At 38.7% G+C, this 27,949-nt stretch overlaps 1 protein-coding gene across 4 annotated transcripts in view; it reads right to left on the bottom strand.

Annotated features, from left to right (window-relative positions):
* pc.2 (pyruvate carboxylase, gene 2) overlaps positions 1-27,949 on the bottom strand; it is a 208,723-nt gene that overhangs the window by 76,728 nt on the left and 104,046 nt on the right. For all 4 annotated transcript variants that reach the window (XM_012962236.3, XM_012962238.3, XM_012962237.3 and 1 more), the window contains one exon: positions 19,949-20,111. In XM_012962236.3, coding sequence (XP_012817690.1) covers positions 19,949-20,111 — 163 coding nt within the window. The remainder of the gene's footprint in view (positions 1-19,948; positions 20,112-27,949) is intronic.

The following is a 27,949-nucleotide window of genomic DNA, read 5'->3' as shown; positions in this document are numbered from 1 at the left end:
CAATTGCAGGCCAAAGTCATTTAAAGGAAAACTAAAGCCTAAATTATTTATCTTCTGCCAAATGCCAGAGGGGCTGCTGTAATTTTGACTACCAGTTCAGATTTTATAAATTTACTGCACCAGTCAGGCGTTCGGCAGCCCCGCAACAGTAATGACCCATGCCTTCAAAGCTGTCCATAGCAGCTTCCTTCCTTCTGATCTTGTTAGGTCTTTAAGTGCCAGTGACACTGCACATGCTTAGGGGCACATTTACTAATCCACGAACGTCCGAAAAGCGTCCGAATGCGTTTTTTTCGTAATGATCGGTACTTTGCGACTTTTTCGAGCTCTTAATACGAAAGTTGCGATAATTCGCGAAAGTCGCAATGGCTATGAAAAGTCGCGACAATTCTCCAAAGGCATAATGGCAATGAAAAAGTCGCGACAATTCTCCAAAGGCATAATGGCAATGAAAAAGTCGCGACAATTCTCCAAAGGCATAATGGCAATGAAAAAGTCACGACAATTCGCGCAAGTCGTACCGGTTACGAAAAAGTCGCGACAATTTACGGGAAAGTCGTAACGGCAACGAAAAAAATCGCAAAAAATATGAAAAAGTCGCAAAATGTTCGTTTTCCAATCCGAATTTTTCTCATTCGGATTCGTGGATTAGTAAATCAGCCCCCTAGTGTGTTCTGGGCTGCTGTTGAGAAGCTAAGCTTAGGGACCTAGTTGTTAAGCTTAATTTCTCCTTTAAACCAACCAAACTCAGTGGCATAATGTTGGTGTGTGTGTGGTCAGCTTAAAAGGTAAGTAAGACCCAACCAAAGGTAGATTCTACATTATCAGTGTTCTGTTAACAACTTTTTCTGTTGGAAACGGTTAATGAGGAAGGCAATACAAACAATATTTGTGTTTGCATTGGAGTTCATTATATCATCGCTGGGACGTATGGACAAAATTGCAAGTAAGTAACAAATATGGTGGTCTAATTGGCAGATCAGATTCAGTGCTTATGAAAAAATATGCAGGCTATGTATATCCTATTTTACACTAAAATCCTTGCTAAATATAGTTGTATCTGTGAATGATAAACTTAGTGCTCTTATATACTACGGTTTTTATGTCTTTACAAATGCAAGCTGAGTATAAAAGCATATATTTATACTTATTTATCGTATTTATTATCACACTTGTCCTCCCTGTGTGTAATTTTGTATATTGTAAGATTGTACAGCGCTGCGTACTGCATTGTGGCGCTTTATAAATAAAGTTATACATACACATACATATATATATATACACACACACACACACACATATATATATATATGTATATAAATTTATAAAAAAAAAGACCAGCAAACACCGGATTAATTGCAAAAAAAAATTAATACATCTTTTGTGTTCCAATTTAAGTCCTGTGAGTGCGGTACCTTCTACACTTGTTACATTACTTTATTTTTTGGACTGCACCCAGGCACCTTCAAGAAGAGAGAGAGAGAGAGAGAAAGAGAAAGAGACAGGCAGAATATCGATTAAATATGGAATAGGTTCCGTGATGCATTTAGGTGTGCTCAAACCTGCACCTGAAACAGACATCAAATGCAGAAAAAAACATCAAACATCCCTTAGATGCAACAAGTAATGCCATTTGACCAGTGGTTATAAATGAGCCCGAGGGAATATAGGGTTACGCTTAAAAAAAGTGTTATTTGTATTATAAAACACTGGATATGCAGTACAGTTTTGGTTGCTAGTACAGTTGATGAAGGCAATGGGAGATCTCATTTATAAAGATACGCTGGCTAGACTGACATTATAGAGGAGATGATTAATGTGGACATGACTATGTTAAATTTTAATGGCATAGCTTGTTATACTTTGGAAAAACTCTCTTCTCGTTTGTACACAATAACGACATTTAAGCACAACTGACAACTGAAGTTCCTAAGGCAAAAATGCCCAATCAGTTACAGAGGAAAAGTATCACATAAATGTTTACAAAATCTGTATCTTGTGCACTGAGAAAATGCTATCTGCAGTTTACCCGATTACAAGATAAATCCCTTTTGCCATAGTGAGAAACAGTGGAAAGTTTTTTTGAGGCACATGGGGCACCATGGAAATGGTTCTCATTATAGCCCTTAGATTGAGCCCTCTGTGCTCACATGTATGTAATGTACATTTGCTGAACTTTTACACAGTGTTGAGGGTGCATCCTGCATCCCCCCTAAAGTCACTGACTAAAGGTCTCCATACACGTTGAGATTCACTCGCTTGGCGAGATCGCCAAGCGAGCGGATCTTCACCCGAAATTTGATCGTTTGGCCCTGGAATCGGTCCAAGGGACCGCAGAAGGTAGTTTCTGGCTATTATGTTAGACATCTGTCCACTCCAGCCTTTAAAGATTTTTGCCTAACTAACTACTGAATATTACAAATATTTTTTATTTTGCACAGTGTATCCATTTTACCCAGTTTCATTTTTACACTGAACTGTTCCTTTAAAAAGAGGTCTTTAAGTCCCTTTTTCCAGCATTAGTACTGGCAGTTAGTATTGCCAGCAAAAGCTCATGGTAAAAGAGTTCAATCACTGACTTACAGTCCTGCCCTAGAAGACATTGGGAAGCTTATACTCATACTATAATTCCCTTAGCATCCAAATCCTGCAGAAAAAGCAAAATCCTGGATTTGGCGCATCCTTACTTGATATGGACACTAACAAAGCTTGTGATGAAGGCCTCTTTATGTCATCAAAACAGTGGTCAGTGTTCCTAAAGCATAACTGGGAGAAATGTAATTTAACAGTTTTTTTTGTTTTTTTTTATTTTTAACTTGAGCAAGTAAATTCTCTAGGGGAACTAGCTGGCTGCTTTTATATGTTACTATCAACAGCACTGGCCTTCAGATCTACACAGCTACTTTACATGTCTCTGCTGAAATTAAATGTTTCTAGTCCTGCTTGGCAGACAGTTTTATGCTTCCCTCTTAATGCACTTGTGGCTAAAAAGCTACAGACATTGGAGCATTTTTCTAGTGGATACATTTGCTCAATCACACTAAGCATGTGCATCTGACTTGAGAAAGAAAAGAAGCGAAGAAAAAATAGATAAATCTAGAAGGCAGTGCATATTCTCTAGGGATCCAAAAGCGTCTGGCCGCAGTAAATAAAATTCAGCATCAGCTGAATCTGAAGGGTTTTTTTTCCCATCCACAAGTACAGAAATGGTAGAGGCGGCAGATGTTCTGATCTTCTTTTAGTAATTAACGTGAGGGGAATAAGAGTTATCTGGAAAGCCGAGCAAAATGACAGCTTAAAGGGGAAAGTTGGGAAGCGGGTAACAACCATCAAGTTTTAATTAACTCCATTTCACTTTTCCGCTACAGTTTTCAATGTAAATATGTGGTTATCAATAACATTCTGTCCAGAACTTTGCCTTCATTACTGCAGGAATGTAGTGGGGGCAATTTCTGTGGTGCTTGTGAGGCAGACTGACTTTAGATTAACGAAGTGAATTCTAAAGAGGCCTCGCTTTAAGTCAGGGGTGGGCAAACTACGGGCCGCGGGCCAAATCCGGCCCACTGGTCTTCTTAATCTGGCCCGCCGACTCCGCAAGTCTCATCACGTGAGACTTGGCGTCTGGGGACTGACTAGCAGACACGGTGTAATGCTGGCCTGGCAGGGCCCGTCTGTCAAATTTTAAAAGTCAATGTGGCCCCGAGCCAAAAAATTTTCCCACCCCTGCTTTAAGTAAATACCACATAAGTCTACGGCAGGAGATAACCTGTTCTACTCTTCAAGGAATATGTACCCTTTGTTTGATGTGAGCTCATTCACTTGGGCTTACGTAAAAAAGGTGAAAAACAATATAGAAACTGAAAAAATTAAATATAAACATGTTTTTTTTTTTTATACACAGAAATACTTGACTGAATGGAAACATTGATAGGCTGTCTGTGCTTGCAGGAACCAGTTTCCCACCCCTTTTGGCTCACAGTGTCATGGAAGCCCTCCCTAATTTGTTCAATTGTGAAGTAATGAATATGGGGACTTCAAGTCCCTCTGTTCTCCAAAGAATCTGTGTGCCACCCACTGAGGAAAGCAGAAGGACTTCTAGAATTTGTCACCTTACAATAGAACAATGTGAGGAAGTAGCTGAATTACAATGTGACCCTAAGGGAGTTGGGGAACATGTCCCAGCAAGCACAGACAAACTACTATGGTTTCCCGTCAGCTGGAATTTCAGGTAGCATTCATGCACCTTTTTAACACAAGCCAACTAAACAAGCTCATATCATAAACGGCATATGCTGTCATGATATTTTTCATGAAAAAGGATTGTTTAAATCAAACACTGTTTTACATATAGGCAAACAACTGGATTACGTGATTGATTATATTTTAAGAGACGTGCAATAGTAAGAGGTATCGTATATTGAAAAAACATGAAAATAATAGGATCCAGTATTGCATAGCTGTGTTCTACATTTTCTTTAAAGGACCAGTAACATTTTTTTTATTTAAGTTGACATGTCATTGAATTTTAAAATTGTTACCTTGGAGGAAAACGGCAATGGTTTGTTTGTGTTTCCCATCACTTCTGCTGTGTTTGACCATATTTTATCTGTCTAACAAAAATGATACTGCCCACCTTGTTCAATGAAGCTTTTGACAACTCATATTAATAGCCTTCACCCAAAAGCCGTGAAAAAGGTAGTAAGCCGTCCTATACATATTTAAAGATATGCTTTCTAGAAATGGTACAGAAATGTTGAGTGCAGAAAAGGTTTGCATTAATTCTATATACATAAAGTGCATTTTAAGCTCCTTGAGTTACTGGACAAAAATAGACAGAATAGATTCATAGGAACAGTGAAATTTGTGACTGAATTACAGTTCTGTATATCTTGGTGATGGAGGCTGGTAACTTCAGAGTATAACTGTCAAAAAGTTTATTTACACTTACACATAATGCTACAAAACCTTAAAAGTTTCGTACCGAAGAGGGTACTTAATCATAGGCTGAGATTAAGCAGCCTATGTTTAAGTACCCTCTTCGGTACTTTCTGAGCGCTGTGATTGCCAAGCCTCTTCACATAATTTTTCAGGATTCGTTGAGGTTTGGCATGGTGCCGAGAGACTGGCGGATTGCTAATGTGCTAAGGTGCCATTATTTAAAAAGGGATCTCGTTCTCAGCCTGAAAACTATAGGCCTGTTAGTCTGACATCAGTAGTAGGAAAGCTTCTGGAGGGGGTAATAAGGGATAGGATAGTTGAATACATTGCAGTTCACAATACTATTAGTTTGTGCCAGCATGGTTTTATGCGTAACAGATCTTGCCAGACTAATTTAGTTGCCTTTTATGAGGAGGTGAGCAGGAACCTTGATGCTGGAATGGCAGTTGATGTCATCTACTTAGATTTTGCTAAAGCGTTTGATACAGTACCTCACAGAAGGTTAATGATCAAATTGAGGAATATTGGCCTAGAACATAATATTTGTAATTGGATAGAGAACTGGCTGAAGGATAGAGTACAAAGAGTGGTGGTAAATGGAACATTTTCTAATTGGGCCAGTGTGGTTAGTGGAGTACCGCAGGGGTCAGTCCTTGGTCCTTTGCTTTTTAACTTGTTTATTAATGACCTGGAGGTGGGCATAGAGAGTACTGTTTCTATTTTTGCTGATGACACTAAATTGTGCAAAACTATAAGTTCCATGCAGGATGCTGCCGCTTTGCAGAGCGATTTGACAAAATTGGAAAACTGGGCAGCAAACTGGAAAATGAGGTTCAATGTTGACAAGTGCAAAGTTATGCACTTTGGTAGGAATAATATAAACGCAAACTATCTACTGAATGGTAGTGTGTTGGGGGCATCCTTAATGGAGAAGGATCTAGGGGTTTTTGTAGATCACAAGTTGTCCAATTCCAGGCAGTGTCATTCTGTGGCTACTAAAGCAAATAAAGTGCTGTCTTGTATAAAAAAGGGCATTGACTCAAGGGATGAGAACATAATTTTGCCCCTTTATAGGTCCCTGGTAAGGCCTCACCTTGAGTATGCAGTGCAGTTTTGGGCTCCAGTCCTTAAGAAGGATATTAATGAGCTGGAGAGAGTGCAGAGACTGCAACTAAACTGGTAAAGGGGATGGAAGATTTAAGCTATGAGGTTAGACTGTCGAGGTTGGGGTTGTTTTCTCTGGAAAAGAGGCGCTTGCGAGGGGACATGATTACTCTGTACAAGTACATTAGAGGGGATTATAGGCAGTTGGGGGATGTTCTTTTTTCCCATAAAAACAATCAGCGCACCAGAGGTCACCCCTTTAGATTAGAGGAACAGAGCTTCCATTTGAAGCAGCGTAGGTGGTTTTTCACGGTGAGGGCAGTGAGGCTGTGGAATGCCCTTCCTAGTGATGTGGTAATGGCAGACTCTGTTAATGCCTTTAAGAGGGGCCTGGATGAGTTTTTGAACAAGCAGAATATCCAAGGCTATTGTGATACTAATATCTACAGTTAGTATTACTGGTTGTATACCCTGTTTTCCCGAAAATAGGACATCCTCCGAAAGTAAGGCACCCCCCCGATTTTTCACCCCCCTCGGAAAATAAGGCACCCCCCGAAAATAAGACACCCACCTATACGATGGAATAAATGTGTACTGTATTCTTCCTCATGGAAAAATAAGACATCCCCTGAAAATAAGACCTAGTGCATATTTTGGAGCTTAAAAAAATATAAGACAGTGTCTTATTTTCGGGGAAACACGGTATATATAGTTTATGTATGTGAGTGTATAGATTGGTTAGTATAGGTTGTGTGCTGGGTTTACTCGGATGGCTTGAACTTGATGGACAATGGTCTTTTTTCAACCCTATGTAACTATGTAACTTTTTGAGCTACTTAAGACTATTATTTTTCTGGAGTGCCTGCCTGTTTTTCTCATTTCCCATATTTGGCTCCCTAAGCTGAAGGTCTGGGGCATGAGCACCCAGACCCTAGACTACAATTGGTAAGAATTCTACTTTGTTCACATAGTACTATGTATTTTTTATTTTTGATCTTTAAATCCATATTGGTGTCAAAACAATCCCATTGGCTTTATTTAAATTACATACCTCCCAACAATTTGAAAATGGAAAGAGGGAGAAAAAGAAATGGCGCGTATAACGCAGCAAAATTTTTAACCACGCCCATTTTTTTTGCAAACCCACCCTCTAAATACCACTCCCATTTGGCAGGTTATTTAAAATTTTAACACATTTCTGGGGGTTTTAGGGTCTTGTTTTATGTGTTATTACAGTTTTGTTAAAAAAGGTGAAATTGCCCTTTGAACTGCAAGTCTCAGTTCCCCCAAGAGACCTGTTTAGCTTATTAGTTACAATTGTATTTCAGTGAGGTGGGGCTTTTTACCTTTCTGGGCTCTCTGACAAAAGCCCACTTATTTAATTAAATGTGAGAAACAATGTATCTAAGTGCAGGTGAAGCTTGTGTAACTTTCCGGGCTCTCTGCCAAACGCTACTTTTAATTAAATTTGTATCTTTCTTAGCATTCAGTGCAGGAGATCAAAGGGAAATGAGGGACTTTTCATTAAGAATCCACTACTGTGGGTTGAGCTGTCAAAACAGGGACTGTCCTGTGAAAATCGGGACAGTTGGGAGTGATGAAATTATAGATGATTTTTAGCAGACTTAAGGTATAGTGATCCAAGTTATGGTAAGATTCCTGATCTGAAAAACACCATGTTCCAAGCATTTTGTATAAAGGATCCCATACCTGTACTGGCAGACTGGCCTTCAGTCCCTTATTGCCTCTCACTAACCTGTGTTTAGAAGCCAGAAAATACATAGAGTATGGACTAGCAGTTAAATGGCATATAGAGTTAGAGGGCATTTTGCTAGCTAAAGGGGGATGTAAATGGCACTTTCCATTCCAGGGACAACTCCTTAGGTTCTCATAACCAGTAATGAAACATATCATAAACCCATAAAATTTATCTTGCCTTTGGCCTTAAATCACTACTATTTGCTTGGACCTTAATTGCACTTGCAGGGCGCGGCATAGAAAATCCAAAAGTAGCTAGCTGATAGCAACCCTACGTTTTATTTAAGCAGCATTTTCAATTATGTTTATGTAACTACAGAGGCCCTTACGTCACAATGGAGTTAGGGCTTATAATACATCAACCTGACAGAAGTATTAGATCATATCCTACATAAGCTTCTTAAAAAGGTTCATCTGCATATAAAGAAACCTGAACAAAGATTGACAGATTAATCTGCGTATTAAAAGATAATAAATTGCCTTGAATTTATAACAGCATCAGCAATATGATTTTTGATAAAACAGCTGCTGACAGCTTTTAGATTATAAGACACTTAACAGAGTGACATATTAGCACATGTAGTTGTTCTCTCTGTATTATAAATATATACATACATATATATATGAAACACTTAATAAAAATGTGTGGTATGTATGTATGTATATATATATATATATATATATATATATATATATATATATATATATATATATATATATATATATATATATATATATATATATATATATACACACACACACTTATGCATTTTTATTATACCTCATTATACCTCTGTATTGTGTAATAGATTATTACACAGTACATCATCCCTTCATTAGAACCAAAAAGGAAGATTTTTCGATTCTAAAAGCAACAAAATAAGGTCATTTATTTTTCTTTAAGTTTTGCAGGATTGATACACAACACAGAATAGCCTTAAGGTCTAATATACAATTATACACAATGTACTAGGAATGGCTTAGGACTGAAATTAATTTTCACTATAGGAGGTTTTGTGGAATAAAACAAGATCATTCATTACGGCACTATACTAAGAGACTGCATTCATGAAAAGGCTAATACTTAACCCCTCAATATATATAGCAAGACTCATTATGAACAAAAAATTTCTTGATAAAAAACTTTTATTGAAATGTAATCACTTAATGATCTGCCTCAGTAAAGAACTATATATTGTTCTTAGATTATATAGTGGATAATTTAACCCCTACTGTAATTTATAAAGATATTAGAAATCACTAATGAGGTTGCATACTTTTACACAGGTCACGTAACTCCGAGGTGACTTCCAATATTTTTATACATTTTAGTAGGGGGTATATTATTCATTATAATCTACAGCCAAAATATTAAAAGGGTGATTTATCAACATTTAATTTTTTTTTTCACGATTAGCTTTTTAGCACTAAAACACAATTCAAATTATGGTTCAGAAACTTCAATGTATTTTTTATTAAAGGGAAAAAAAAATCCCAAAAAACTTGGTAAAACTTTGGCATCTAAAAGCTTTTTTCGAGGTTGTAAACTATTAGAGAATATATTACAGAAAAAGTTTTTCTTATTAAAGGAACAGTAACACCAAAAAATCAAAGTGTATAAAAGGAACCAAGGTATAATGTACTGTTACCCTGCACTGGTGCAACTGGTGTATTTGCTTTAGAAACATTACTATAGTTTAGTAAATGAAGCTGCTGTGTAGCCATGGGGGCAGCCATTTAAAAGAGAAAAGGCACAGGTTACATAGCAGATAACAGATAAAACACCATTGTATTGTACAGAACTTATCTGTTATCTGCTATGTAACCTGTGCCTTTTCTCCTTTTTCCAGCTTGAATGGCTGCCCCCATGACTAAACAGCAGCTTTTTATTTAAACTATAGAAGTGTTTCTGAAGCAAATATTCATATTTTACCAGTGCAGGGCAACAGTGCATTGTATTATGATTACTTAAAAACATTTTTATTTTTTGGTGTTACTGTTCCTTTAATAAATAAGTGCAGGTGTAGCTTGTTAAGTTTCTTCTGCAGACTGAGCTGTCAAAATCGGGACAGTCCCACGAAAATTAGGACAGTTCGGAGGTATGATATATATATATAAAAAGATACTCATTTTATTTGGAACTACTTTTCGGTCCTCACCTGGGACCTTTATCAAGATGTGTGTGTTTGTATATATATATGTCAACATTTTGTCCACATGATGTCCACCCCCCCAGCTTAGGATCAAACACACAAGCAGGTGTGAACTTCATTAAGTGCTTATATCTCTGAGTTCTGTACTTTGCACCGGGAGACCGGCCAACCACGCTCTAACCTCTAGATGTGCTAGTCCCTGGGCTGGTCCTCTTCTTTGCCCTATGGCACCAGATGGGCACATGCACAATAGGGGTTTGAAGCCCTGTGTCGTGAACTCAGCAGCCTCGTTGACATCACTTTGGCATCAAATTCAAAGTTTGTCTTTTTCCATTGCCCAAGCTGGCTCTAAGTTTCTAGATCCTACGATGCCTTTGCCCATTGCCTGACTCTGACATTGCCTCCGCCTGATCCCTTTTGTACTTCGTTTTCGTATCAACCTAGGCAGTGTCTTCCCTGCAGAAGGTGGTCTGGGGCTCCAAAAGGGCATCAGTGGGGTTGCCATGGCTCTTCTATTTTAAAAGCTTGGTACTAACAGTCTACAGGCTCTCATACTACAGACTGTAACATGCACCTTATGCAGTTTGCACTTTTTCATTTTCAGCCCTCAAGTTTGTTTAGTAAGTATTTGGTTTTGTTGGTGAAAAATACCACTATAAGACAGTTCATGCTCACAGTTTGTCCAATTTGAGTATTTTCACTTACATTATGATTGTCAACATTTTTTTGCCTTCCTCTGGATCAACTAAGAGTTAGGAATGTTATATATAGGCATTATGGTTGAACATGATGGACGTACGTCTTTTTTCAACCTAACTTACTATGTTACTATAGTTAGTTATGTCTAATCAATGGTTAATTAATTTAGAGCAATTGTAATATTAACAAATCCTAACCGTACCAAGCACAGGCCTTCCTTGTAAGGTCAAATGTTCCTTCCTCTTGATCAATCATAGTAATTTTAAAAAGTACCATTTCATATATTCTATATTTAAGATTAGGAAAAAAACTGAATTAGTTTAATCCAGGAAAATACGGTTATCTTTCAATGGTTAATCATCATATAGCACCTACTAAGATGTTCTGCAAACTCTATAATCCATTTCTCCTACTTGTCCAACCCACCCGAACACACATACCTAATTCCTCCATGTCATTAAATGGCCCTTGAACTTCTTTGCAATAATGTTACATTTGCTATTAGTAAACAATATTTTTTTACTTATCTCACATTGATATAAAAAGTTATATTCTTATAACATGTTAATGTTTGACCTTATGGTGTAATCAAGCATCTTATGGGAAGAAGTAATTTTTGGAACAGAGGCCTGAAAATAAAAATGAGAAGTTCATCTGTCCCTCTTAGCAAAATAAACCATTCAGTTCCATTCCACTCAATGAAAGGTCATAGAACAATGTCCAAATGCCCACAGCTTTGAGACGAGATAGCTGATACTATAGCCTGAAACATTTAGGATTATATTTACAAAGTTGAATAAAATGCTTTATACACACAATTGGTGTACAGGTCTATTTATTTGGAATGCTTGGGGTTTTCTAGATATTTTTTCCCTGTACTTTGGATCACCATGTCACCAGTCTATGTAAACCTATTTAAATATTAAATAAAAACAATAGGATTGTGTTGCCACCAATATTGATTCATGCATCTTAATTACCAACAATTACATGGTACTGTTTTATTATTACAGGTATGGAACCCATTATCCAGAATGCTCGGGACCTGGGGTTTTCCAGATAAGGATCTTTATGTTATTTGGATCTCCATACCTTAAGTCTATTAAAAAATCATTTAAAAATGAAATAAACCCAATAGGGGCGTTCTGCGTCCAATAAGGATTAATTGTATCTTGGTTGGGATCAAGTAGAAGGTATTATTTTAACAGAGAAAAAGGAAATCATTTTAAAAAATTGGAACTATTTGCTTATAATGGAGTCTATATGGAGTCCCATAATTCGGAACTTTCTGGATAATGGGTTTCCGGATAACGAATGCCATACCTGTACAAAGAGAAAATAAATTAAAGAATTTAATTCTTCTGACCAGGGAACTAGCACTTATATTGTAATGTCACCCACTGTGACCTACAGCACTTATATTTGCCTATTTGTGTCTGTAAGTTACCCTCCCATATAGATTGTAAGCTCTACAGAGCAGGGACCTCCATCCTCTTGTGTCTTTGACTCTTAACTTATTGCAACTGTATCTTGTATTTATTTGTGCTTATTGTAATACTTTGTATTTATCTATTTTAATACCCCTGTTTATATTAATGTATTCTACTGTACAGCGCTGCGTACATAAGTGGCGCTTTATAAATAAAGTTATACATACACATACATACAAGAATTTAGTTTTATTTTATATTTCGTTTTTTTCCCCCTTACTGCTTACTTTACATATAAATGGAGCCCTTGCTTCCTTCATATTTAACCCTGTTTAGTGGTAAAAATCATTTTTTTTTTTAATATTTAGTTCATACCCTATTTACTATTTACGTAATAGTTGAAAAAGGGCAGTATACTTGCCCCTTTAAGAAAGTCATTTAGTTCAGATCTGAGTGCATAGACACCCCCAAATGAGTACTAAGCAAGCTGACAAACTAATAATTATGTTATTTTGTTTTTTTAAATCTGCTGTTAAATGGTTTGCCACCAAAAGTTTAGGAAAGTGCACCAGAAAGAGCCGAACAAAAGGGCTTTTACCCCCAAAATGCCCCCAAGCTCTAGTTTACTTTCACTTATTTTTTGTAAAATGGTGTGGTATGCGTGCAGCAGATGTTTTTGTCCCTCTTCATGATTTTCAAATGTTGGGCAGAATGATACAGGAATATCATTACGTATTTACAAGCAATGTAACAGATGTGGCAAAAAGGACATTACGTTAACAGAAGGCTAAACAAATTAAAACAAAAATACAGGACAACAAAAAAAGTCACCAAGGGAGAAAGAAAAACACATTAATTTAAAAAGATTATTAATACTATTTTTCTTTCAGAATTTACAAGAAAGAAGCAAATGTCAGAATACTGTATTGGTACAGGTCCAGACAAAGCAGAATAAAAATTACCAAAAAATAACATTTCTGGCCCTGTGGAACCCACGTTTTGCTAAGGGAATTACATTTAGTGGTTATCAGAAAAAAAAAGAAAACTGTTGAAGGGACGCTATGAATATGACTCAATATTACATTAACAATACAGTATTATGCTGTTTTACTGAAAAGCCAAACATTGATTTCAGAGAATTAAAGTGTCTTTTTATGAAGGATTCCTCCTGCCAAAAAGCAGATACAAGCAGTAAAGTGGATCAGGGGAAGGCTGTTGGCATATTTATACTCTGTGAAACCTTTCCACAACACAGACTTGTGCCCATAAGTGACGGGCTATGGAGAAAGGTTTGAAACTAATCAAACCAGAGAGTCTTAAGTGGTACAGCAAAGGGTAAAGTGCTGGGGCCAGGCCTTTTCAATTTCTTTGCTTGAACAAGCTGCCCACCCCCAGCAGGGTATATGGTGGACAAAAGAGTGGTTTTACTACCAAAAATACACCGCCTGATTTATATGCCATGAAATATGTATGCACTATCTTCTTTTTGGGGTCTCTAAATGCCAGATACTTTGGGGATTCTATGCACAATGGGCATCAAACTGTTCAGTGGACTTTTGACCCAGTAGCTAATGTGATCTCCGGGGCAATTTGTATGCACTAACTTCTTTTTGGGGTCTCTAAATGGCAGATACTTTGGTCATCCTATGCACAATGAGCATCAACTGTTCAGTGGACCCTTGGCTTTCATAATTAGGATGTTTTTTTCTTGGTATCTAATGCTATGTGGGAGATAAAGTGTAGAAAGACATGGGTGCCCATTTTTGATTAACCCTAATGAGTACTTTCCAAAAATATATGGTTTTTTGGGGGGTAAAAGTATTTTTTGTGTGTTTACCCTACAAAAAATGCAGTGAACGTGTTGAATTTTCAGTAGCTGAAGTGATCTCCGGTGCAATTTGTCTTCTTTTTGGTGTCTCTAAATCCCACATACTTTGGTGATCCTATGCACAATGAGCATCAACTGTTCAGTGGACCCTTGGCTTTCATATTTAGGATATTTTTTTCTTGGTACCTAATGTTATATGGGAGATATGATGCTTGAAAGTGTAAGCTTTAAAGGCGATTCTTGAGATTTTTCATAATTTGTTATAGAAACTGCTAAATTCAGTAAAGCATTGCCGTTTGGTACTTGAAAGACATAGTTACCCATTTCGGATTCTACTTTTCAAAAATATATGGTTTCCTGGGGTAAACCTAATGTTCCAGGATTTCTGGCTTTGGAATCTAAAGTATGCCGTATTCTGCTGTAATGCTTTGAAAATTTGGTAATTTACTGTATTTTAATGTTTCTGGTATAAATTCCTATATCATGAAAAATATAAAATTGTATATGTTTTTTTGTTCCAGCTCTAAATCTTGTTCCAGAAGTAGAAATACACAAAAATCAGAAAGCTCAGGTTCTCCTGAAAAAAACATTATATATTTTTCCAGTTTTCCTACCTAAACTAAACTCCCCTCCCAGTCAATGTCCCTAAAATGAGAGAGAACAACATGTTAACAAAACGTCTGGCACTGAGGGGAACCAAAATGTGAAATTCTGCCGGCACTTAAAGGGTTAAATATTTAAATGTTTTATAGTCCCAGAAATTCCAGATAATAAATTCTGTACCTGTATCAAATTGAATTATAGTTGATAATGTAGTGATTCTGGCTGAATAGCATTATTAATCAGATAGTGTATTACTATCCACAGTTGTCCAAGGTCATTTTTTTTTTTCTGTTTTGCTTGGATGCCAGGTCTCGAGGTCTATCACTCTAATCTCCATGTGATTACCATTATACTTGCTTATGTATACTGAATCAAATAAAATATAGGTTCTATATTAAATATGCAAAAAGTACACTTAAAAGGGGGCAGTATACCACCATTTTACTCATTGCTGTATTTAGGAAATATGTATGGTTTTTGCGGTTTCTTTCACTAAAAATGAATTTGATTTATATACATTTATTGCGACATGCTGACTGCCTGTACACGCAATATTGGGAGAATTAGTAATGGTAGGAAAGCATTCAGAGGATCTGGAGCATAAGAGACAGGGACACAACTTCTTCAGGCAAAACACAGGTTTATTTAGGGCCAATTCTTCCCAACATAAAGCTTAAAGGAACACAGTTCATCAACATACAGTTTATGGATATGATCTGTCCCTTCTTCAGGGCTCTCACCTTCCAGGGTAACTCACCCTCAGGCTTCACATTAGGCCTTGCTGACTCCTCTCAGCATTCATCCGCCAGGTCATGACTCCCTCTGTTCCTTGCAGTGGCAGGAGGCACCCCAGCTCCTCTGGGAGTTCCTCACACAGTCAGGCAGCCTTCCTGCCCTGTGCCCTGCTCTGAGAGACCTTACTCAGTGACTCCTGGCACTCCTCTGGGTGACTCCTCACTTGGTTACCACTCCCTCTGCTCCTTGCAGTGGCAGGTGGCACCCCCAGCACCTCTGGGAGTTCCTAACACAGGCAGGCAGTCTTCCTGCCCTGTGCCCCGCTCTGAGAATGACCTTCTGAGTCAAGAATCAACCTCCATCTCCAACCCCTGTGTAATCACACAGCCCTTTTATTTGCTGCTCACCTGCAGCCTAATCAGGCAGCTCCCTACAGCTGGCCAACTGAAAATACTAAGTGGAGTATGGAAGGGAGGGTCTTTCCTGCTCTCCTTTCATTCACTCCAGGGACCTATTCACTTGGCTTTTCCTAAGCCAGTAACAAACATAGCATTACCTGCTGCAAAACCAGGCATTTTACCTGGTGCTACTTGTATCCCACCTTCAACACTGGTGGAAAACACACCAAACAATGATCTTTTCCATTGCATCTTTCACAATATTATATATATATATATATATATATATATATATATATATATATATATATATATATATATATATATATATATATATATATATATATATATATATAAAATCCGTTTTAGTACAGAAATATGATTATATTTATTGATAAACCATCTGTTGGTATCCCAGTTTAATCATACAACTCTTTGCAGCATTAGATTCACAACTCTGCAATTTCACACATTGCTAGGGACTGTATTGTACACAAATACTGCATAATCTTTTCTCTTTATATCACTAGCTAGTCCATTTACATTAATTTTGTCTTATACTTACAGCTGCACAGTGAGTGCAAATCAATGGCAACCACTTGCCACCCCTAAATATATGTTTGTCATGGACTCCTCACATGTCTGTTATAGGGCTCATGTTGTGTGAGTGGTGGTGGTTGAATAACTGTACTTTTAGAAAAAAGAAAAGTACAGAAGAATAAATATTATAACAACTTCCCAAACAGGACAATTCTGCTAACAGTACTGCACACAGAGGAGGCACAACATGCAATTTATAGCCAGTGTCCCTAGGGTATTGAATGGTTAATGCAGAGACCTATATTTTTTTTTAAATAATAAATAAATGGAAGGTGGTGATGGTAATAGGCACTTCTACAGAAGATGAAAAGCCTCCTAGTTGACGCTGCTGATAAATAAATGATATCATAAAGGAGAACAGCAGTTTCTTTACTGCAGCCTGAAACAATAAAAGCAGCATTCAGAATATCTTTTTTATGGGCCAGAAATGTGCTGGGCTATTTATAAAGTGTCAGTCTGTGTGCTTTTTATACACCGTAGAACAGAGATAAAAGTAAAAGCAGATTTTTTTTCTATATTTATATAAAGGACAGGTGAAGAGGTAATCTACCAGGCCTGGTGAAGCAAGTAAATCTGAATTTCACAGCAGACTCTAGTCCTGTTTGGCATCAACAGCTATAATAGCGGCCCTATGTCTGCTAAAAGATATACGTATTATATAATAAGACTGAACAGATTATATAAGGTGTGGATAAAGAAAAGACAATCGGGAGAAATAAGACAAGAACAGCAGTAAAGATGGACATGGTGACTTAAAAAATAAGACAAAAGACAAAGGTTGGCCATGGTGAAACAATGCAACTATCTAACAGGGAAGGTCTCACAGAAAACACAAAATGAGGAAACAAAAAAGAAAAGACTACTAGAGAAAGGCATATGCTGACAGAGAAAATACCCCATGTGCGATCAGCTTGGGACAGCTTGCAGTTTAAGCACTGTTTCAGTCGTTGCCTTTCTCAATGGATGGAAAAAAGGCTTACCTCCTTTCATATGTCTCCTTTTGTATTATAATGATATTATAAGAAACCAGAAGTAGTGCGTAGATGTTCAAGGCTGTGGCAGTGCATCATTCACAATATGGCAAGCCAATCTATACAATCGCATACATCAACTATATATACCAACATCAATTCTAAATGTAGATTTTATTATCACAATAATATGGATACTATGCTTGTTCAAAAACTCATCCAGGCCCCTCTTAAAGGCATTAACAGAATCTGCCATTACCACATCACTAGGAAGGGCATTCCACAACCTCACTGCCCTCACTGTTAAAAACCCACTTACGCCGTTTCAAATGGAAGTTCTGTTCCTCTAATCTAAAGGGGGGGCCTCTGGTGCGCTGATCATTTTTATGTGAAAAAAGGTTAGGTAAGGAAAAGTCAAGGGCACAGCACTGCAAGGGTTAACAAGGCTCAAAGTCCAAAATCCAGGCAACAGGTTAGCACTACAGTCAATGAAAGGATCCACATGGAGTAACAGGAGAACATACCATGAGAAGGAAGGAAGAACATCGACTAACAAAGTGGCAAGGCAACAAATTTTGCACCGTTTGGGCATCACATGGGGAATCCCCTGTTGAAGCCCTTGTATCTACTGAGTGCATGCCAGCACTAACTCCATTTAGCCTCTATGCCAACTCAGGGGCTCTTTGCAGGGGAAGGGCGGTATTTAAAAAATTGCTAAGGTATTTTTGTTCTTCGTTTCTAGTTCAGATGTAAAAGAAGCACATAGACCAGGCATCCTCAAACTACAGCCCGCAGGAATGGGGAGCTGGAAAAGAGAGAGAGAGAGAGGACAGAGTGGGGAGAGGGACGACGCAACGGGGGGCGGAGGAGCAGGGACAGGGAGGGAGCGTTTGACCCTGCTGCAGGGAGTGGGGAGCAGGCAGCGAGAGCGGGCCGTAGTTTGAAGGGGGGGGGGAGGGCCTAGTTGAGGACTATAGTCCGGCCCCCCAACAGTCTGAGGGACCATGAACTGGCCCCCTGTTTAAAAAGTTTGAGGATTCCTGACATAGACCATGGGAGTTGGACAAACTCTCGTTCATTTATCAACACTGGGCAAATGTCCCTAAGGCAATAATCCATAGCAACCAATCAGTGATAAGTTTTCTTTAGCCAGAGGCAGGTAGAACAATAAATGCAAAAATTTGATTGATTGCCATGTGTTACTGCTTATGGTCAAATTTTTCCAGTGTTGATAAATGAGTCTTACTCGAGTACTGAATAACAGATAAGCAAATCAAGACAATGGGTAATAAGGGCCCTGCCCACTATTTACCGAGGAAAGACCAAGGCCACATATTATGGGGGATACAGATAATTGGTGGTTGCAAGCTAAAATGATAGATTGCTGGTAGTCAAAAATATCCTAGCAAATCAAATACAAGAAAGAAAACTGCTCTGCTCTTTAATTCTTCCAGGATCTCTGCAAATATTGCAGTATAGTATATAAACACAACCAAAAACATTCAGAGAATTGGCAGCTCCTTTGCTCCAATTTTATTGTAATGTAATAGTTGTAAAACTGTCAGAGCAACAGTGATTTAAATGTATCAGTATAAACATCAGTTTATAAACTATTATGGAGAATGAAAATTCACAACTCATACAATTGCTTTAGTGCACCATAGGTTGGCACAGTAGTGCTTTTTTGAAGACAGAACAGGCAGAAATTAATATTTGTTTGTTAACCAAAGGCTGCCATGAACTGTATATAAATGAATCATTATCTCTGAATCATGTTCTTATTGTATAATTATGGGAGTGCTTACCGATATGGGTATGAAAGCAGCCATAATTCTAGCTCTTCTTCAGTTAAGACTCGAGCACAAAGAAAACTCACACACAAAGGAAGATGATCTCAATTTCAAAACTAAAGGACTTAGGCATCTGTACCATGTTTCAGTACTATCTTTATTATTAGGGCACAAGGCAGAGGGACAGCAGTTTATTTTCAGGACACTCTGCCCAAGAAAACTAACAGAGTTTGTATCTTTAGGCAGGGATGGGGAAAACGTTTTTTTTTTTCCTTAAATCTACAATACTTGGAGAATAAATGGGTGCCTATATTAAGGTCAAGGGTCAACATTGCTTCCCACATAATAGAGGCCAGAGGGTGGGTCAAAGGGAAGTCAAGGCATAACAGTGAAGAGGTAATGTAAATCTGCACATGTTCAGAGAAAGTCATAATTTGCCTTGTAATAAATGCATGCCCAGGGAATGATATTGTGAAAAATGACAATATGCCTATAATATTTACACCCCTCAGAGACCTTCTAGAAGACAAATTTTTGGCCTTAAAATTGGTTTAGTCAGAGCAGTAATCCCCAACCAGAGGCTCACGAGCAACATGTTGCTCACCAACCCCTTTGATGTTGCTCCCAGTGGCCTCAAAGTTTTTGTCCATTTTTTAATTTCTGACTTGGATGCATGTTTTGGAGGAATAAAGACCATTTTTACTGCTAAAGAGAGCCTCTAGTAGTCTGCCAGTCCACACTGGGATACTAATTAACCAATCTGAGTCCTTATTGGTCACCTACTAGGAAAGTGTTTGTGTTGCTCCCCGCTTTTTTTTCATTGAAAGGTTGAGGATTCCCGAGTCAGAGGTAGTATGCTTTCTCTGTTTTGGTTACTTCAGACACATTCAATAATGAAAAATAATAGCACTTAACTTATTTCAGAAAACCTTGAGACTTACCTCAATCCGACCAGTATCAGGCTGAAACCCACGGGAAGGATCTTCTGTTGTGACTCTGCACTGAATGGCACAACCATTGATACGGATGTTCTCTTGCTTTAGGCCAAGCTCAGGAAGGCTTTTTCCCTCTGCAATATGGATCTGGGCATGGACAAGGTCAACGCTAAAATAGCAAAACAGATAGTGGAGATTAAAGCTTCTGTATTTTTGCATGGAATTTTTGTGTTCTGTAGGTATTAAGTTAATTAAAAAGTTGTATATAAAATTTTCTGAAAAAATAATTTCTCTGGTATTTGGCAGAAATCACAGGCTTAATAAGTCTGTACTCCCTCTTAAAGCTTGGTGCCAAAAAACATTTTAGGGCTCTTGCTTGGGGCCCTTTCGTTGAAAAATGAAGCCTAATTATTCCACCGATTCCTACTGCATTCATTGGGGAACTAGTAATATCCTTTCCAATAAACCTTTTTTGGTTTATATTTACTTTTTACCAGCACCTGGGACAGCTGACTATATATTAAAGGGTAGTGTTTTATTTATACATATAGCTTTTTTAAGTTTATTTTTATAATGTTTAAATGTATTTTATTAGCATTTAGGTATGTTAATCAAAATTAAGAAAGGACCCCCCCATTCAGAAAAGCCCAGGTTGCAAGCATTCAAAATAACAGATCCAAATCAGTATATGTGCCTGCATGTATATTTCTTTATATAATTATACAGAGCCAACTGGGAGTCCCGCTGAATACTGTTTTCTGTGCTGGTTAATTTTACAGCAACATCTGACATTTCATTGCCATTAATCTGTTAATCTATTTCTTCCTAAAAAAACCAAAGAATAAAAAACTGCCATTTACAGAAAAACCTACAACTCTAGAGATTGCTGCCTCATTAAGCTTGTCTGTATAAATAATAGAAAACCCACTTACAATTATACCTGAGTGTATTGTCTGTCTAACCGTTAAAGGGATAAGTAGGTAACTGACTCTCATGTGGCAAATTAATGTGCTGTTCCTTACTAAAACTATGCAAGGGATATGCAGTCTTCCTGAGTGGTACACAGAGCTCAAACTTGGCCATAAGGCCATCCTGTAGTAAGGGAATTAATCTAAGATAGAAACTATTGCATTAGTTTTGGGTAAACCTTTGTACCCATATAGTATGTATTAGTAAGCAGGGCCGCCATCAGAAATCACGGGGCCCCTCACAATAAAGTTTTCTGGGCCCCCCCTCCTCCCTAACCCCCAATGGCCCCTCCCCCAGTGACCCCTCCCATCAATACAAAGGACATAAAACTTTGGTAGCCAGGGCCCCCTAAAACATTGGTGTCCAGGAGTTACATTTTGCATTGGTGCCAGGGCAGGTACCCCCTAAATCATTGCTAGCCAGCCCAGGGCCCCCTAAAACTTTGGTAGCCAGTGCCCCCCTAAAAAGGCCCCCCCAAAGCATCTTCCAGCTTCCCCCAGGCCCCCCCAAAGCATCCTCCAGCTTCCCCCAGGCCCCCCCACTAATCATCCCCCAGCTTCCCCCAGGGCCCCCCCCACAAAGCATTCTCCAGCTTCCCCCAGGGCCCCCCCACAAAGCATTCTCCAGCTTCCCCCAAGGCCCCCAACCCAAAGCATTCTCCAGCTTCCCCCAGGGCCCCCACCCCAAAGCATTCTCCAGCTTCCCCCAGGGCCCCCCCCAAAAAGCATTCTCCAGCTTCCCCCAGGGCCCCCCCACAAAGCATTCTCCAGCTTCCCCCAGGGCCCCCCCACAAAGCATTCTCCAGCTTCCCCCAGGGCCCCCACCCCAAAGCATTCTCCAGCTTCCCCCAGCCCCCCCCAAAGCATTATCCAGCTTCAAACAGGGCCCCCCCACAAAGCACTCTCCAGCTTCCCCCCCACAAAACATTCTCCAGCTTCCAACAGGGCCCCCCCACAACGCATTCTCCAGCTTCCCCCAGGGCCCCCCCACAAAGCATTCTCTAGCTTCCCCCAGGGCCTGCCTGCCTGCTGCTTGCTGCCTGCTGCCGTGGTGTCCTCCAATATGTGCCGCGGCTCCCAGCTACTTTGGCGCTTTTATAAGGTTGCGCCCCGTGCGTGTGACGTCAGTACGCACGGGCACAACCTTATAAAAGTGCCGAAGTAGCGGCACATAGCCGAGGACGCCGCCAGAGCCGGAGGAAGCGAGGGCCCGAGCTAAGATAACGTTCGCACGGCCGGGCCCCCTTTAAAACTAAAAATGTCCGGGCTCGGGACGATTGTCCCCCCTGTGCCCCCCTGATGGCGGCCCTGTTAGTAAGTATGTTTATTCATCCTGCCTCTAGTCAGAAAAATGCAGTATGTGCATGCCCCCACCAAAACAGCTGATCCAATGTTGCACAATTCTGCCTGGAAGGAATTCTGTCACAGGAAAACATGTTTTTTTACAAAACACATCAGTTAATAGAGCTTCTCCAAGAGAATCCTGCATTGAAATCCATTTTTCAAAGGAGCAAACAGTATTTTTTTATATTTAATTTTGAAATTTTAAATGGGGCTAGACATATTCTTAGTTTCCTAGGTGCCCTCCGACATGTGATCTGTGCTCTGATAAACTTCAGTCACACTTTACTACAGCACATAAAATTGGAGCAATATCCCCCCCTCCATTTCCCCTACAGCTGATAATCAGCAGAACAATGAATAGGCAAGCAAGGTAACAGCTGCCTGACACCTGCATTACTAAAAACACTCCCATGCCCTGCCTAGTGGTAGATATCAGAGTGGCACTTAATAGTAAATATACAAGTCTGGCTCATGACTTCTCCAGTTAAGCTGCCGATATCAGTCCCTTAGACCGATTCAGCAGCTAATCGGCCCATGTAGGGGCACTAAAGACAGGCCTGCCCAACCGATATCTGGCCTGAAATCGTCCAGATATCGATCTGGCAGGTTTAAAAATTTTGTCAGATCGGGGACCGCATCAACGAGCCGATGCGGTCCCCGATCTGACAATTTTTAAACCTACTTTGCCAATACCCATCGTTATTATTTGACCGTTTGGCCTCAGGGCCAAACGACCGAATTAGCCTGGATTCTCCCGATATCGCCCACCTGTAGGTGTATGGCCACCTTACATGGGAGTAGGAGAAACAATAGGTTACCTGAAAGCAGTTCTATTGTGTCTTGCCAACTCCTTAAAGCTCAGAATTAGGTACAATGACCAGAGATGGCTGCCTACACACCAATATTACAGCTAAAAATAAATTAATTGGTTTAAGAATAACATTTTAAATGGTAGAATGAATTACAATTAATGCAATGTGAACAGTCTAATATAGTAATAGAAAGTTATATGAAAAAAATCAGGACAATCCCTTTAAGTTGCGCTTCTCAAACAAATCATTTTCCAGGGCTCCACACATTTTAAGCTAATTTTCACTACTACCTAGAGGTCTCACCCTCACTGCAAATAGAGCATTAATGATGCTGATGGGAAAGATAGATAAAAAATGCCAAACAAGCATGCATTACAGCCTCATGTGTCATGTGTCCATTAGTGCAGTACAACAGCAAACCCACGGGCATGAAGACGTACAGTGTACAGTGTGTCTTAGGTCACTGCTGTCCAATATCCTGGGTACTGAAGGCCATAATTATTTTTCATTCCTACCTTGCGGATGGCCCATCAGAGGCAGAGCAACCTTTAGGGAAAAGATCCCCTATCTAAATACAAGGACTCAAAGTATTAAATTAAAAGATACCCAAAGAGCTATTTTGGTATTTACTTTGAATATATAAGGACAGATGAGTTCTTTATTGTGCAGTGGTTGTCTTTTTCTGCTGAGATCTGCTGAGATGCATGCTTCACATCAGAAACCTCTTCCAGAAAACAGGTGGCTGCCTATCTATATCAGCCCTTAACTTTATAAGTACAATTATAATCAAAAACTCTTTATCTGATGGAGTAATTTCCCTACAAATACAGAATATGATTTGATGGCAATATGTAGAAAGACGCAAGAAGGGAAAATAACTCTCTCCGATGAAAAGCTACAGCAGGGGAGGACCTTCCAGTAGGAATACATGCATCTGTCAGGAAGATGCTATATTTCTGAAAAAATCAAACAGGCAAAAAGGTGTCTGCCTATGACAAACAGGACTGAAGGTAAATAGTTAGGGCTGGCATATGGAGTTTACATATAATATAGGTAAGGCTGGAAATGAATACCGATTCAAGGGGAAGTACAGGTTCTCTTAACAGAAGCAAATTTGCAAGTGTTTTATTTGGCTTTTTACAGTTGTTCGATATTGCCTCTGGTGTACCCAGCCACAACAAGGGACACCAGCATTGTAGCCTCAGAAATAAAAAATACTTAGTGTACATTCATGCCGTGTTCTTTCTGCAGAGAGGGTCTAGTAAAACATACAAAAGTGATAGTGTAGGCACTATGGGGGTGATGTAATAAAAGGCAATGGGGGTCATTTATCAACACTGGGCAAATTTTAACATGGGCAGTATTCCATGGCAATCAATTAAATTGTTGCCCGCAGCTGGCTGAAACAAGCCAATAACTAACTGGTTGCTTCTGGTTACTGCCCAAGGGCAAATTTGCCCCGTAGTCATAAATGAGCTCCACTAAGGTGCAGTAACCTATAGACCAATCAGCAGCATTTACCGGTCACCTGTTTAAAAGCAAAACATCTTATTGGTTGCTATGGGTTACGGTACCTGGGCAAACCTCCTGTCCAGCCTCCTCCAGGGAATGGTGGGCACAAGTATACAAGAGGTGATGGAGCGGCAGATTAGCATTGTTTTGGGTTGGCAAAAGGAGTGTTAGGTTTTCATATTATTATTATTTCCACTTTTTTTATTCGTTTGTGCTTTTTATATTGGGATTTTTTAATAAATACCTAACTACCAACTTAAAAGCTTTGAAACCCCTTCTGATACAAGTACCTTTAGGGAATGGCACACGGTGAGATTAGTCACCCGTAATAAGTCTTCGCTATTGCGGGCAAGTAATTTCCCCAAAATGCCATCCCACCACTAGTGGAATGGCATACGCATTGTTTCGGTTTCACAAAGTGGCAACTTCAGGCGACTTCGGGAAACTGAAGCATTGCTTATGCCATCCCACTGGCAATTTACATTACAAATCTTCGTGGTAGCAAAGATTTATTGTGGGAGACTAATCTCCCTGTGTGCCAATGCCCTTAAGGTGAAGACACACGGAGCTACAGTACTTAGTAGCAGCTACTTGTTACTGCTACTAAATGCTAGAAAATACCTGCCATAGACAATACTGAGAATTGCCTCTGCTAAAAACACGTGGAGACAATAATCAGTAAGTAATCAGCATTGTCTGTTTTAGTAGCCATGACAAGTAGCTGCTACTAGTAGCTCCGTGTGTCTTCACGCTTACAGCCAAAAGAAACTTCATACTGCTCTCCACAGACACACTTCCAGTTTAAAAGATAAAATGACTGCATAAAAAAGGGAGCCTTACACACAACACTATATTATTGTTTATCAATATAAATATTTAAATAGATGCTGCTACTTTGGCAGAGTGAAGCTTTCGCATAGACTGAAGATAAAAATTAGGCTTGTTAGCAACAGATGCAAATCTTCTGTATTAAGTAATGGAAAATATGCATACCGAGATATAAATAAACCCAAAGCAGGCAGTGAAATGTCAGTCCCATTAAGATGTGGGCTTAACACGGGGGAGTTAATTGATTGTGCGAATGATTCAATTAGGTAAAACAGTTTAATATTTGGATGCATCTGAAACAAGTGAGTGATCCCAGCCTAAGTGTCAGTGACTAAAAAGAAAGGGGGGGGGATGTTGGGGTGTAATTATAGAGGGCACAGACACTGGGACTACTTGGGGGCCCAATAGGACATTGATAAAGCAACTTCAAGATTTATAAAAAAAAAAAATGTTTCCAAAGTTCAGAAAAGCCATAAAGTGATTTTGCTGTGGTTCCCAGTAGCTTATTGTTATGCCAGTGGGTAGATGATTTTATGGTGGTGATAAAACACTATATAAAAACTCACAATAATGCTCTTAAAATACCTAAAATGCCTAAAAATACTGCTGAAAACTTACCAGCTGATCACTAGACATCCAAATAGGAGAAAAACATTCTGACACGCTAATTAATATATGGCGGTAAATGAATACCAGTATAGGATTTATTATATGAGACCTAGCTAGCTTATTCACAAACACAGTTGCACAAGAGATTTGAGAAGTTTACTAAAAGTCAGAAAATAAAAGTAAATGCTTGATTAGTTTCTATGAGCAACTGCACTGATGCAATTTACTACTTACTGTATGCTAGTAACTTGGGCCACAATTTTTACAGTCCTTCTGTATTGTGGGGTTTAAGGTAATACGGCTACAAAACTAAGTTAACATTAAAAAAATTTAATTCGATTGCTTCAGTAACAGAATTTATATTTTATAATTTAGTTAATTATAAAATATTAACTAATATTTTATAATTAGCAATCCATAGATATGATAAATATATTTTTGATAAAATGTTCCTGGGGGTTGCACCCCTACTCCCAACTACATACTTTAGGCAAAGAGTAGGTAGCAGAAAAAAATGGTTGCTAAGAAAAGGCCCATCTATTACATACTAAAAATATTATATTACAATATACTCTATTACGATTACATAGAAAGAAAGGTGGAAGTCTCCCTTCCACTGCCACATATCCTTTATGTATCTTTATGCATAGATTAATATTTCAAGCAGCCTGCTATGGAACAGGAAACAGCAGCTGTCAAAATACCATCGCGAGAAAACTTTGTGAGACTTCGGAGAACAAAGAGCAGCATGTGTTTTGCCACTGGCGATTCACTTTATTATAGCCAGTGGGTAAGCATTCAAGGGAGATTTTGTCATCTACAATAGCCCAGATTTACCTGTGGCTGACAAATCTCCCTATGTGCCATCACCCTAAAAGCTATCTGAAGCCTCTCCAAAAATTCTTTCCTGATGCCAAGATGAATCGAACCAGTCGCTGGATCAATTTTGTGTCAAGAGCTAATTTCAGTAACCTTCAGTATTTACTGACTTGTTAAAAAAAAAAATCAGATCCAGTGAGAGTTCCACAACTTTGCATCTCTGACTGTATAAAAAAAAAACCCAAAAACCTTTCCTAATATTAACATGAAACCTCCTTATTTTTTCATCTCCACGGAGGCCCTTGTATGTATTTGTATTATTGTACTGAGCTGTATTGTTCTTTTAATGGTTTATTACATAACACTGTGTATACAAGTAGCACTACATAAGGTTAATAAAAAACCTAAGTTCCCACATTATTAACTGAGCATCAGCAGCTCCCGCAGCAGACACAAAACCACCTAAATAAGCCTGAAAAATAAAAATCTATAGACTGCTCACAAACTGGTTATTTCCGTTTCCTGGTCTCTCCTCCTCTATATGCAGTAGGCCTTCCACTTATCTCACTTAAGCAGTGTTATTTTTGTAATGAAAATGTTATATATGGTAGGCTCGGCACCTAACTCTTTGATCTCAGTACTCGGTGTGGTGCAAAAGCCTATAAACAAGGCATTTCTGTGAATATAAGAAAAAACAGTGGGAATATACCATGGGTGTATACAGGCATGGAACCAATTAACCAGAATGCTCGGAAACTGGGGTTTTCTGAATAAGGGAGCTTTCCGTAATCTGGATCTCCATATCTTTAGTCTACTAAAAAAATAAATTTGAAAATTAAACATTAAATAAACCCAGCAGGATTGTTTTGCCTTCAGTAAGGATTAATTATATCTTAGGATGGATTAACTACAAGGTACTGTTCTATTATTCCAAAGAAAAAGGAACTAATTGTAAAAAGATTTGTCTTATTTGCTTCAAATGGACTATGGGAGATGGTCTTTCAGTAATTTGGAACTTTCTGGATAACAGGTTTCTGGATAATTGATCCTATACCTGTACTGTAATGAGATATTAGCCATGTTAACAAATACAAACTAACAACAACAAGATACAA

The sequence above is a fragment of the Xenopus tropicalis genome, chromosome 4 (assembly GCF_000004195.4).
Source record: "Xenopus tropicalis strain Nigerian chromosome 4, UCB_Xtro_10.0, whole genome shotgun sequence".
In the NCBI taxonomy this organism is placed as follows: domain Eukaryota; kingdom Metazoa; phylum Chordata; class Amphibia; order Anura; family Pipidae; genus Xenopus; species Xenopus tropicalis.
The sequence above is the reverse complement of the archived record's forward strand: the minus strand, read 5'-3'. Positions and strand labels throughout refer to the sequence as shown.